At 39.6% G+C, this 13,492-nt stretch overlaps 1 protein-coding gene across 2 annotated transcripts; it reads left to right on the top strand.

Moving 5' to 3' along the window:
• Positions 1-392: 392 nt before the first annotated feature.
• Positions 393-12,065, top strand: tmem248 (transmembrane protein 248). 2 transcript variants are annotated; one of them, XM_072374718.1, is made up of 7 exons: positions 393-757; positions 2,557-2,715; positions 3,135-3,423; positions 5,719-5,869; positions 7,155-7,338; positions 8,356-8,499; positions 8,997-12,065. In XM_072374718.1, the coding sequence occupies exons 1-7, from the start codon at positions 755-757 to the stop codon at positions 9,015-9,017; spliced, it is 951 nt and encodes a 316-aa protein (XP_072230819.1). In that variant the 5' UTR covers positions 393-754; the 3' UTR covers positions 9,018-12,065. The 2 variants fall into 2 exon arrangements, with proteins under 2 accessions (XP_072230819.1, XP_072230818.1); XM_072374717.1 differs by having other exon boundaries at positions 8,356-8,537.
• The last annotated feature ends 1,427 nt before the right edge of the window (positions 12,066-13,492 follow it).

Below are 13,492 nucleotides of genomic sequence, written 5' to 3'. Positions count from 1 at the left end.
AACATCACAGTTGTGATAGGGCCTATGTTTTTATTATCACAGTCTATTGTCAATATGTTACCTTCAAAGACTTAAGGAAATGGTCAGTCCATTGCTGGGAAACATGATATACACTGTAAAATTATGTAGATAATGTCACATGACCCTTTGGCAAAGCATAAAACTTAGAGCTAAATACACTTAACACATACACAAAACCATTGCCATCGAAAGTTTGTCTCTAACTTTATGCTTCCTATGGTACTCCAATACAGCAGCGCCCTCCAACACTTTGTAAACAGTCTGTTTACGTTCAGGCTACGTAAATTGCTTACATTAGCCTATCATCAATGTTCTTACGCCCATTTATGGGCGCACATTGTATGGAAATAACGGGAATGCGGCGCTGCGACGGTTTTACTACGCAGTGCGGGGACGCGGATTAGATGTCAGCAGGGAGGACTGAGATACATTATTGACGTTATTCCAGACTGTACGCAAAACATATTTCTCCCAAGAGCTGCATTTAAGTTAAGAGAAAAGAATGGGAAGGAGTATACGTGTTTTCTCGTACGTAGAAAGCCTGGTTGTTTCCACTGAACGCAGACTTTTGCTTTTTAGCGATATAATCAAGAGGGACTAGCTTCGTTCAAGCAAGCAAGCTAGCGTTAAGGGCTAGCTTTGCAGAAAGGCTTCCTTGCTAACGAAACTGCAGCCTTATTGTGGCCCGCAACGCACCTCCCAGCTAGTATCCGTCGCGTGCACAGGGAGAAAAATGGTGAGTAGTGATCATTTGATTTAATCGAATTTAGCTAGCAGTTTTGAAACTTAGTGTATTCTAAATATGTTTCTTTTTTCACGTTGTTGCCATATCCCAACAGCCAGCGACAAGAGGCTAGCACGTCATGCTACTTATACAAGGTTGACAGCCTGTGTCACCTGGCTGCAGTATTTAGTAAGAAACAAGCTAGCATCAACAAGCATGATTTATGTAAATATACTTGTAATTGGAAATTACTTTATGTGGTGCCAAATGCTCTGAGTTGGATTACAACTGTTTTGTTGTAGTTTGGTTATTTTTGTTGAATTGTCGTTACTGGACGTTTTCCTCTCACATTGGAATGTAGGCTGAATGATGCAGCTTATATTGGTGATCATTTATATCTATGTACTGGCTCGCTGTACTTGACTTGGAGGACATACAAGATGTTGAAGATGCATGCATAAAAGTATGCTAACGCTAGTAGCAGAAATATCCTTTTAGAGTGAGTACTGCTGGCCAGACGACTCGCGCATAAAATAAGTATTGGTATTAACGCCTATATGTCTGTGCCAAAGTGTAAATACTAATCAATGGAAGCCAAAGATGGGAGGGAAGGTTGCGTGATGGCCAATGTTTTTTCCCTTACTTATCTAACATTAGCAGTTAATCTGACTTGCTGTGCATTTGATTTACATGGTTTTGTTAATGTGAAACGTTTTTTATCTAACAGTTTTAGTGTTTTACTAAATATATTCTTTCACACCTATCATTTGATTCCTTTCATTCATGTCGAGTCAAAGCATTTTGCTAAACCAGTTGATGAAAAGTTTCTTTTAAAAAAAGCAGCAGTGACAGGAGGCCGGTATTGGTGTAGGGATTCCTGGATGGATTGGGTTTGTCATAATTCTTATATAACTTGAGCTGACAAAAAAATTGACTTTGCTCACTTGTGTACAAAAGACTTGAGAAAACCAACACATATATCTATGCACCTCAGACCAAGTGAGAAAACATTATGGCATCCAAACACACTGACATTCAACCTCAACTTTGCATTCTCAATCATAGTAGCGAAAAAATGAAAAGGAAAAAGGCAGCGTTTAAACCTTCCCCACCTATTAGGAGTGAGAAGGCGTGGAAATTACAATCAAATTGGCAATTATTAGATTTTGTTTTGACTAAATCTTTAAAATATGAGAAAATAAAAGACAAATTGTTTAGCACAGTCATTTCTAGCTGCACGTTGCTTCTGCTTATTTTCAGTAAGACCCAACTTTTGCATGTTATGTCCTCTTTCTAAAAAACAAAGTGATGACAGCACCGGTCAGACTTCTCAGAACTGCTTGTGTGGCAGTTACAGTGGGAACATGTTTCCTCCTGATGACACAGACTCTCAAGATGAAAACAAAACCAGCCATGTTGTGTCTCAGCTGGTAACTACACCCCAACTTGAGATGGGATCACTCCAGCTGTGGCAGCTGTCAACTTGTGACTCCCCAACTCATGAGTTACTTCAATAAATCATTACATGAGTATTGTAACATTATAACTCCGTGACAGACGGAGAAAAAAAATCAAGAAGAGTCACTAATACCCCATATTTCATGAAGAGGACAGTATCATCTCTAGATGTCCATTACAAACAAGTAAAGTTTAAAGCAGTCCTGATGAAGTCTCTGTAGATCCAATCAGCTGACTGGTCCCAGTTTGGAGAGTTTATACCAAGATCACTGTTATGTATCTTTGTCCCTTTCATGAACAGTTCTACATGAGAGAGATGTATGGTCAGCATGTCTGTGTTTGCCTTTATACAGGTGTACCTGTTAAATCCTATAGAGAACCTAAGAAGCTACATCAACAATCGTCCACCTCTGGTCATTTTTATGATCAGTGTCAGTGCAGTGGCCATCGCCTTCCTGACCATTGGTTATTTCTTCAAGATTAAAGAGATCAAGTCTCCAGAGTTGACAGAGGTAAGGCAAACTCACACAAGGCCATAAAAGAGATTCAATTAGGAGCTCTTCTTCTCCAAATATCGTCAAGAATCTGTGAAATGCTAACGCTACATATGGAGACTTTCACTTTATCGCCTATTTTATGCCACAATGATGCATAGAAAGACAAAAGCAAACCCAACTAGGTGTGATTTCGTGTACTACAAGCTCACACTCAGAAAGTACATGTATGGAAATAAATCTTTGCATGTGAATGTGAACAGAAAGCCCATGCAAATCAAAATGGCTGTTGGTCGTAATCGAGGATGGATTTTTGGCTTTAAGGGATGTGTAAGGCACGGCATCCCTCAATTTAATGTCAAGTAGGAGATCAAGCGTGTGATGTGTGATACCCGTCCCTCAGTTAAAGACCACTTTTTCTCATTACTCTCTCTTAGGACTGGAACACCTTTCTGTTGCGCTTCAATGAGCTTGACTTTTGTGTGTCAGAGAATGAGACGATAAAGCACGGCCTGAACGAGTCCACCACGCCAGAGAGCTTGGTTGTGACTAGCGGACAGGCTCGTTCCAGCACTCAGGCTCCCCTCTTGCTGGAGGACTCGGGTCCCATCAACATCTCAGTGCCCATCACCCTCACGCTGGACCCCCAGCGCCCATTTGGAGGGTACTCTCGCAATATCACCCACCTGTATGCCACAGTGCTGGGACAGCAAGTTGGCCTATCGGGTAGGGTCTCTTTCTCATTATTTTTATTTATTTTTGCCTTTGATTCTGACATAAATCACACTGTCAAATAGAAAATTAGGCTGTAAAGATGAACCATTATCTGTATCATTTGTTAGTGATCTGGAATGTTTGTGTGTTGGTGGCTAAATGAATGATTCATTCCTTTTGCTGTGGTGGTTTCACCTTTAAATGGGTTTTAACTTACATAGTTGTGTGGGGACCTCTCTAAGACATAGTGAGCCAACAGTGGAGGCTTTGTGTAACATTAACCTGTTCCAGTGCAGTTCTCCTATACGGCTCACATTTAAAGGTTTTAGAGGGTGAAGCAAAGTAAAGAATCTACTACTCTTCCCATTGTGAGCGCATGCTTGTGTCTGAAGTTCCAACACACACTCTGTTTTCTTGCTCCTTCTGATGTTCTCCATGTAGGCTGTGTGGCTGCACAGAGTAAACAGTTGAGAAGGACAGATGAAATGTCTGCAACTTCAAAATTCAGTTTAATCATTTCATGCCACTTTGAAGTGTAAACACTTCGTCAGATATTCAGTCCATAAAGTAAATAGACTGAACGCTGTGGATATTTATATCTGCTGTCTTTAATTCATAATTAGTTTCAGTTGTAGAAGAGCTTTCTAGCACAAATGTTGTTAATGTGTAAAACGGTTGCATTTCATTGATCTCTGAGTGGGTTACCCTTTCCACTTAATATCAGATTTATTCACTCCTCTGCAAATAGATTTGTCTTATTCCTGAATGTACAATATCTTTGTGCCAAAGACAGCTTTCTGTCCCCTTTCTTTCTACCCTTGTTTAGTTTTTTACTTTATACTACTGCAGTCATTATAAGCTAAGCTGGTCGCCAATAACACGAAGCATTGGTTTTAAATTTCCAGAGCCTCAGAATGGATGAGCAGAGTAAAATAGGAAGTTTTTCTGTGGAAAAAAATAATCCTGTAACAACAGGGCAGCTTGTTCTTTCATTGGAGCTTGTGGTATCGAGTTGAGAACTGTTTAGATTTCATACATCAGTGGTAGCGTGTTATGAAGCAAATTCGTGGGAGCAGGCATATAAAATCTGCTCTGGAAGCCAAATGAACGTCTTTAAATGAAGCTTTTACTGGCAGAGAAGTGATGTCAGACAATTCAAAGAAAACAAGCAAAGAAGGCAGACGTGAACCACACTTGTATGGTTCGTTTTTTCCAGGCACTAAAACGATTCCTTCAGATATGGGGTGTCTGTCTTCTTAATTCCATGAATATAAGTGAAATTAGTGTGCCATTCAACTGGTACTCTCTTATCAATAATCCAAAATAAGCACTCTCAGAGCCTATACTACAGTATCTTAAGCATGCAGCTATAGTTTATCATTTTTGGCAGAAATCAAAGTTCAGCAGGTTGACTGTTCTCTTCAGGCATGTTTTTATAGCTGAAAGCAACAACAAATCCATCACCTATGCAGGTCAGTCTTACCTGATGCTGTCTGAAAGATATACTGACATTTACATAAGTTACTGGAACGGCTGTCACAGTTTGAAAGGTTGGCGCTCTTGCCAGTGTAAGTCGCATCGCATTCCCTGGAGACGTTACAGCAAGTTTTCACTACAGCTTTGACAGCTTGTGTTTGCATGCTTGACCTTGGGCAGCAGAAGCAGAAACGACACACAGGTGAAAGTTGCATTTAAAACGAATGCCTGTCCAAAATACTGCTTATTGGATATTCCCATTCTGACCTTGCATTATGCCTGTTTTCCTCTTCGTAAAAGCATATTGTAAAAAATGACATGCTTCATGCGTAACAAAAGTTCAATTTGATGTCCTCATCTGTTATTTGACTCTAGTTGTGACAGAATGACTTTTTGTTAGTGACTGATTCTCCATTGTTCTCCTCTAAATATACACTTCTATCCTCAGTAATAGCTAGGAGTCGACTCTATTCACCTGATAATCTTCTTATCTACTTTGCAGTTTGGTAAATATTGCACAAGCACACAAAGTTAGTCTGTAATTTATTATCAAGGAAGTAGTTTATTTTCACACAAGAGATTATTGCTTCCCTGACTTCCTGCTGTGTGACATTGTGTGTACTGTTTAAACTAGTTTTGGTATGAAGAAATTTAGCTAAAACCTTCAGTCCGACTGAGTGATTGTGGATAGAAGAGGCTTGAGGTGTGTGTGTGTTGTGTTCATGGCTTGGTGTGATTGAAAACAGATCACAAGATTAGGCTTTCATGTCAAATTGAAAAGCTTAAATCGTGTAAATTTGACCTCGTTTTATCTTATGTTTTTGTGTACAGGCCGAGAAGCCCATGAAGAAATAAACATCACGTTCACCCTGCCTGTATCCTGGAACTCGGACGACTGTGTTCTGCACGGCCACTGCGAGCAGGTGGTGTTCAGCACTTGCATGACTATCACAGCAGCCAGCAATATCTTCCCAGTCACAGTGTGAGTTGGACAGCTTCCCCCGGTCATGGGAACACTTATTTCTGATTATGCTTTTGATTATTAGTCCATGTGATGTGGTCTGTTAGAAGTGAGAATTAGTGTGTGACTGGCAGGAGACCAGAATGGATGTTCTTTAGAGCAAAGCTGCTATTAAAAGCTGAACACATATTTAGTCTCTTGTTAGAATTTCATTTATTCTTATTTTAAGACATTTTTCAGACTTGGTGTCTTATTTATTCATTCACAATATTATTTGCAGTACAGTTTTTAATGCCTGATAGCATTTAATTTTGGTGTCTGTTTTCAGCATTTGATTAAAAAAAAAAAAAGTGGGGGTTATAATTTTGGGCTCTGTCTTTGAAAATGGCAACCATCACATGTAATGGTAAATGTTGTAAGCAGATTTTGATCAGCTATAGAAGATAATGATGTTAATTTCACAAATTGTAACATAAAAGAAACAAAAAGCCAGGCTATGTAATGTGAAAAAACTCTGCTCTCCCAGTCCTGTTAACACTTGTCAAGTTACACCCTTCTGGGACCGTCTCCTACTTACTCTGCATAGCATTTCAAAAGGGGCCACCAGCGAGGTAGCAGTTCAGATCTCCCAATTTCAACAATCCCCTTATTAACTCCAAGGTAATTTACGAGAACTTCATGAGGTGGAGGCGTTAGGTTTCATAATGATTGATACCTGCAAAATGACCTCCAGGGCTTTTGTTTAGCAATGCACAAGTATGCATTTAGTTTGAATTAATCTGTTAAAATGAGAGGAAATCATGTCAGAAACTGCACTCACACGCCTCACAACCTTAAGAGTCTTAAAAGACGAACTATAGTTTCTTAAACTATAAGTAGTCGAAGTCATGCTGCTGCAGTGGAGACTGAAAGCTGTCAGCCGTCTGATTCAGAGTCTATAAGAAATGTTTGTTTTTATCTTCTGAGAAATGTTAATTAGTTATGTGAATTATCTGTTCCTGGTAGTTTGAACTGAGTCACTTTGGTTTCTGACAGTACATTGGAGGAGGATGCTTTGGAGCCCTCTGGTGGCAGACATGAGAACTGCATCATGAGAAAATATGAACTATGGAAAACATTTAGATTATTATGTAAATATTTGAATATGCGCTTTACATTTATTTGGTGTTTGGTTTTAGCCCCATTCTGTTTAGATGATATTTTAAAAATTTTAAGATAACTAGTATCTTATACAGCAACCAGTCAACTTAAATTTAGTGAAATAACCAAACACGACTCAACAAAAAGCCTGCGTTTTGTTTTGTAGGCAGCCGCCACACTGCGTGCCGGAGACGTACACCAACGCCACGTCTTGGTACAAGGTGTTCACCACAGTCCGTGACTCGGATACCAAGTACAGTCAGGACTACAACCCCTTCTGGTGTTACAAAGGCGCAATCGGCAAGGTGTACCATGCACTCAACCCAAAGCTTACCGTCATTGTTCCTGACGTGAGTCACCACCTCCTTATGTCTTTAACCAAACATTCTTCAGACTCACAGTTTCTGTAGTTGTCTGATGCTGTCAGTTAAGACAACCTAACTGGCGTAGAAACAGGTTAGTCAATGAAAGCATGTCCAGCACCCTGCCTCTGAGCAAATCTGTTAAACCCTCTCGCATGTCAGGTTATTTGTCGTTTTCTGTTTTCGTCTGTTATGACTTCTTTAAGTTACTATGCAAACAATGTTTTGAATTTAAGCATCTGTTGGTACCTCCTCTCAGTTGTAGAACAATGGATATACTTCTTAGTATAAGCAGATGATACTCTATCATCCAGCATTACCTGGCTGGATTTTCATGCCATGTGTCCACGGATGCTCTCTTCTATAAAAATAACACTCCTGTTACAAAGTAAAAGTGATCAAACAGAAACCAATCCGAGAGATGGTTGGTGTATACTGATGGAGGTGGATTGTTCCAGGATAACAATGATCCCATTGACAGGCTTCAGTTGGGCACAGAATGTTCCAGTGAGGCAGTTGGAAAATATATGCTGTGCCCGCAGTTACCTGATCTGAGCTCCCTCTAACACAGAGACGGTTTAAGGGTGCTGACAGAGACAACCTTCATCATCAACCTTCATGGGGACTATCATTATAAGTCAAAATGTGGACTGTTAATGTAACACACCATCGCATTTAATTGATAAGCTTTTACTTAACTCTGCACTGGTAGAGTTTTACCAGGATGTTGCCTGTCTCACAGTAGGATTTTAAATTCCGCCTGCACTGCACCTTTAATAAGTACTCAGAAACATTACATACAATGATGAGTAGCTTTAGTTGGAGAGCAGATCGTGTCGTCAAGGTAAATGAAATCAGTGATGGAAGTGACTTGACAGTGTTATGGTAGGAGCTTGCAGGGAACAGTAATGCAGCACAGTCAGTGGAAATCAAACCCTTTGACTGCAAAGGAAACTGGAAGATCCCTGTGATGTTAAACTTTGTGTTAACTTCTTTCCTTCCCAGGATGATCGTTCCCTCATCAACCTTCACCTGATGCACACTAGCTACTTCCTGTTTGTCATGGTCATCACTATGTTCTGCTATGCAGTCATAAAGGGGCGGCCTGGCAAAGTACGACAAACCAACCCTGATTTCTGCCCTGAGAAGGTACAACAGACACCAGCAGTGCTATATGACCTCAACAGGTAGTTCCAGCAAAACATTGGTTGACCAGTGATTGGTCAGAGAAACAATCTCAACTCTGCTTGTTCACTCTTTCTTCTTCTTCTTCTTCTTTTTTAAAGAAATGGAGCGCATTTATTAAATAATACTTAACCTGTCCATTTTGTAAGCCTCCACTCTTTGGCTAATGGTACAAAAGTAAACAGTGACGGTTGTTTAGAAACAGCTGTAACTGTGAAAGCTTCACAACAGCTGTTCCTTTCTTTCTCACAGTGATTGCTCCTCACCGACACGAAGAAGTCATGCCTCAATCACTACTTTTTGATTGATGTGATCAGAATGAAAATGTTTTTTTGTTTTCCCAGTTGTTGTATACTTTCCAGCTTTCCCTTTTGTCACAGTTATCTGACCAAGATCAATTCACAGCAACCAGGAGTTTTCTCGGCGTGAGGCTGCACTGAAACACTTTTCTTGTGTTGCAGGTGGCTTTGTCAGAGGGTTAAAAAGACATCTGACGTCTCCTCCAGAAGTTACTTGTAACATGGACAAACTCAAAGAAAAAGAAGAAATAAAAATACACATCCCAGTTGCCTAGTGAACCCTGGAGATACAATAAGGGACACAAAAGCTCTGTGAATGCATTACTCTCGCAATGTTGGGTTTCTCCAACCAAAGATATACAAGTGCCTGTATCTGTGGTGTAAATATTTGTAGGAACTCTGATATTCTGTGCAAAACTTCTCTCTTTTTGTTCATTTTTATTCTTTTCTTTTTTGCCTGAGTCCCCATGTGCCATGCCAGAACATGCAGTATGTTGAAGCAGAAGGTCAGATCCAACAACCACACAGCAAAATCCTCAGCAGTCATTCGGTCCTCATTTCAAGCCATTTTGTGGAATTTAACACATATTTCTGATCAGTTTTTTGCTTTGAATATTAAGATATGTCAAACCCAGCAGTGAACCAAGTGTTTTTTCTCCCCCATAATGAGCATGTTGTGTTTTAAAGACTTCAATGAAAGTGAATTAAAAGAGATGAACAGCTGTAGATGCTGGAAACACATTTCTGATCGCAGCTTTAAATCGGGAGACAAATTAAACGGCACTTTTTTTCTGACATTTGCAAAAGTCTGATCAGAATGTAGACATTCCATTTCAACCCCCCTTTCTCCAATCAGCATATCTATCTCTGATGTGAGTGGACTGCAAAGGTAATTGCTCTGTGCACGTTGATATATGATGAATTTCAGTAGTAAACTTAATGAGTCTCACTTTGTATCCAGGTAGGCGGCTTAACTGCGTTTTTAACGGCAGTTAAATAAGCTTCAGAACTTCTTGCTGTGGTTTGTGTTGAAATGAGTTTTCACTTTGAGACAAGTGGATGTCACACTGAAATCTCTGCCTTCTGTTTTCCTTCGTCACCCATCTGCCTCTTGTCTCTTGCTTGCTGCCAGTGGCTCTGCAGCAGTTTTGTACTTTTAAGTGACGTCGTCTCTGTTGCACCTGGATGAAACAAAACATTTTCTTGCCTTACCTACAGTGGACTTGCTTGTGTGACAATAAGAGGGGACATCATTGTCAGGCTCTCCCACGTTAGCTCTCCGGGTCCCTTTCTCTCCACAGCTCTTTGTTTCCTCCAGTCGAAATCAGAATTGTAATTTATTTTTTGCCCTGTGAAAAGGTCCAGTGAGTAGTGTGTGGTGACAATTTGTGGCTTAACCCAAACGGGTGGAAATGAAAAACAAAACACCCGCTTTTGAGCTGGGTTCAAACGATTTATTTCTACATTCATAAGCAACTGATTCTGAATATTATTTTGTATCTCCTCCATTCGATCGCCCTTAATGTTACACACTGGAACGTTAATGTGATTGCTGAGTTGCCCTTGGATTATTCGGATGCTTTTGAGTTACTAAAGCTTTTATTTTAGGCAGACTGAAATCAGTTGCACATGCTCAAATTTTTGCATATTTTGGTGCATCTTCGGATTTCTCGCACATTTTACTTTTTGTTTTTAGATTAGATGAAAAGTGGGATTAGATGAAGGCGTCCATTTAAGAATACATTGTTATATTTCTGATTAAACGCGTAATGTGCAGAAAGCCCGTGTGTGACTGAGCGTGTGTGAGTTCAGGACATGTTTAGATGAAGGAAGGCGACTGTTGACTGTCATTCTCTGAAAACCTCCTTCCAAGGAACTGATTCCTCAGACTTCCACCTTAAAACAAAAAAAAACAACAACTGAGTTCTGTGACTGGTGTGGGTTATCTCCTGTGTCTGAGTTTGTCCAAACAGTCTTAGTGGAGGAGGAGTAGAGGATGGAACAGTCCACTGTGTTTCCGCTTGTTCTGTTAAGTATGATTTATTTTTCCAATAGCAATTACTCACAACTTTTACTTACCTCTGTACTATAATTCTGTTCCATATTTAATGTACCTGTTGAATGTACTTTTTATAAGCAGCATTATCTAAATCTGAGATGCAAGAATTCCAAGTGATTTAAACCATGGTGTAGGTTGTTTTTTTGTTTTTTTTCTTTTTGTTTGACAGGCTTTACTTGAATCGTGTTCTTGTTTGAGTGGTAATTCCATAAGATTGATCTTTTTGTGGCAGAATTGAATCTCCTCTCATTTTATTGTATCACTACATTTACTGGGTTTGTGTGTGTGTGTAGGTTGGTGAACGAGTGAAAGCGATTTTTGCACGCGAAACGATTCTAGCGTACAAGTCTTCCTGATCCTGGTTTGTCTCACATTGGAGCATGAATCTGTTGCTTCTACCATCATCACAATCTCCTGTATTCCCACAGTTGGACTTATTTGGAAATACGGCAGCTGGCTGGGAAGTGTGAGTGAAAGTGAGTGGAAGGTTCTATGCCAGTTAAGGAAATTTGAAAGTGTGAATGCAGTATGTCATATTATTGCCAAACTGTCATAATTAACATTGGTAGCCTGCATTTACTTGCTTCTTATCTCTCCTTGTATGATTTTCTGTTTTCATCTTTAGATAGAATTGCATCTATTTTACTGCAGATTGCCTTAACATTGTCCAGTTTCACTTTTCACTGTGTTAGCTTCACACACGGTAGAACACACTTGCTTATCAGTCACAAACAAACATTATACTCATTTTATTATTTCCAAGCTGCAAGAAGCCCAAATGACCTACATTCTACATGTAGAAGAAGGGTGTTTTAAGGAGCAGCAGTTGGGCGTATACTTCACCACATGAAAGATTACAGTAAGAGCCACGTTCTCCTAAGTTGCACCTTGTCACAGTAATGTTTGCTTCACATTCAGCTAAACACACCTCCAATAAAAGGCTGCCATTTCATTCTGTTATCCTTGCTGTCATGTTAGCAGCGCTTACAGGCAAGTATTAAGCCAACTCTGTGCCTTCTGCACTGTCGAGCTGCATCCTCCTTCCTGTACATACAGTAGATAGGACCATAGGTTTTAATGTGGCTAAGGCATCATTTGAACCCCTTTCCTCTTCAGTGGAACTGCTGTAAATGAATTCAAGTTTAAATAAACTGTCTCTAAAGTTCAACAACTCTGTGTCTCCGACTGTCCTTTTAGCTCAACCTCTATCACCGGTTTCAGTGGGAAGATTAATGTCTGGGGAAATTCTTTAAAGTTATATAGGGTAGAAAGATTACGTCATATACTGAGGCTTTAAGGGAATTTAAGGACGAGTGGTTTTTGATATTTTCAACCGATACCAGCATTGGTCATTTGCTGGTCTTGCATTTGCCTGTTCATTATATATGTTCATTGTAATTAAGGAAAGGCCATCAGGGCAGCAATGCCCCACTGATCTTTTTTTCTTTCGACTCCTACCTTTGGTGCAATCTATATGAATAAACTTGAGCCAATGCATTTTAAATGTCTCTAGCAACAATCTACATAGTGTTAGTTTGCTAAAAGTATATTCAGGGCAGCAGCTCTGAATGACAAAGCAGGCCTATCACTCCTCTTTCACCCCCTGGTTGAGTGACTGAAAAAGGTCAAAGGCAGAACTCCAGAAACATTTGAAGCAGAACTAAAGTTGCTGTTCTCACTGCAGTGGTTTATTCAACAGTTTATGGTTAAGATATGCAGTACAGCAAAGACGAGCTAAAATCAGGAATCGCACTGTTGCATGGTCCATTGTTTGATCTTTCTTCCAACTCCCTGTACTTTAAGGAAACTTGTACGTAAGTGTATGCAAGTGCCATTACATTTGGTAGACTCATATCAGAAGGCTGATATGAGCATGTAGATCAAAATCCACCGCTGCCATGAGTTGCTCATATGGATACAGACTTTTTAAAGTATTTCATATTGCTGTTATGACACATTTTTTCTTTCCAGAATATAAATATGGTGATTTATTTATTTATTTATGTTTCTCAAAGCCCTTTAATCTTTTTGTCCCTGGGATGGGACAAAATGGGATAATCACATAATCTGTTTTAAAAAAATAATCCAGAGTACACAGTGAGTTCTTACTGTACATCATTAAAGAATGCAAGGATTTATAGTATCCTCTGCAAATATCCATTTTATCCTAAAAGAAAATGAAGACATTTGAAATCTGCTGTTTGCTTCCAGCACAGACTTTTTACTAAAGTTGGGGCTCATGCTCTGTTCATGCACTATAATCAAACCTGCATCCATGGTCTTTTGTAGACTGAAGAACTTTTTTGCTTGATTAATCTGCTCCCTTCACAATAGTGCCAAAAACCATTAGAGTCATTGTCAGGTACAAACTGCTTGCCTGCAATACAGGCAGAACAGTATTCAGTCAGGTATGAGGTAGGATGATAATGACTGCTCAGCTCACAGATTTGATTGTTAAAAATAGAGTTGGATCTTTGTCACTTATCACTAAAATATCAAAGTGTGTTATTAATGTGTCTCACTCCTCTGAGGTATAGCAAACTAACAAAATGTTCTGCTCAAACAGGTCTCATAATGTATGTAAAACACCAGACTACTC

This window comes from Leuresthes tenuis, unplaced genomic scaffold (genome assembly GCF_036924035.1).
Source record: "Leuresthes tenuis unplaced genomic scaffold, fLeuTen1.0.hap1 SCAF_21, whole genome shotgun sequence".
Lineage (NCBI taxonomy): Eukaryota > Metazoa > Chordata > Actinopteri > Atheriniformes > Atherinopsidae > Leuresthes > Leuresthes tenuis.
This window is presented reverse-complemented; position numbering and strand designations above follow the sequence as displayed.

Coding starts and splice junctions, on each gene's coding strand:
- tmem248 (XM_072374717.1), top strand. Junction 5,870..7,154: donor AATATCTTCCCAGTCACAGT/GTGAGTTGGACA, acceptor TTTGTTTTGTAG/GCAGCCGCCACACTGCGTGC. Junction 7,339..8,355: donor TTACCGTCATTGTTCCTGAC/GTGAGTCACCAC, acceptor TTTCCTTCCCAG/GATGATCGTTCCCTCATCAA.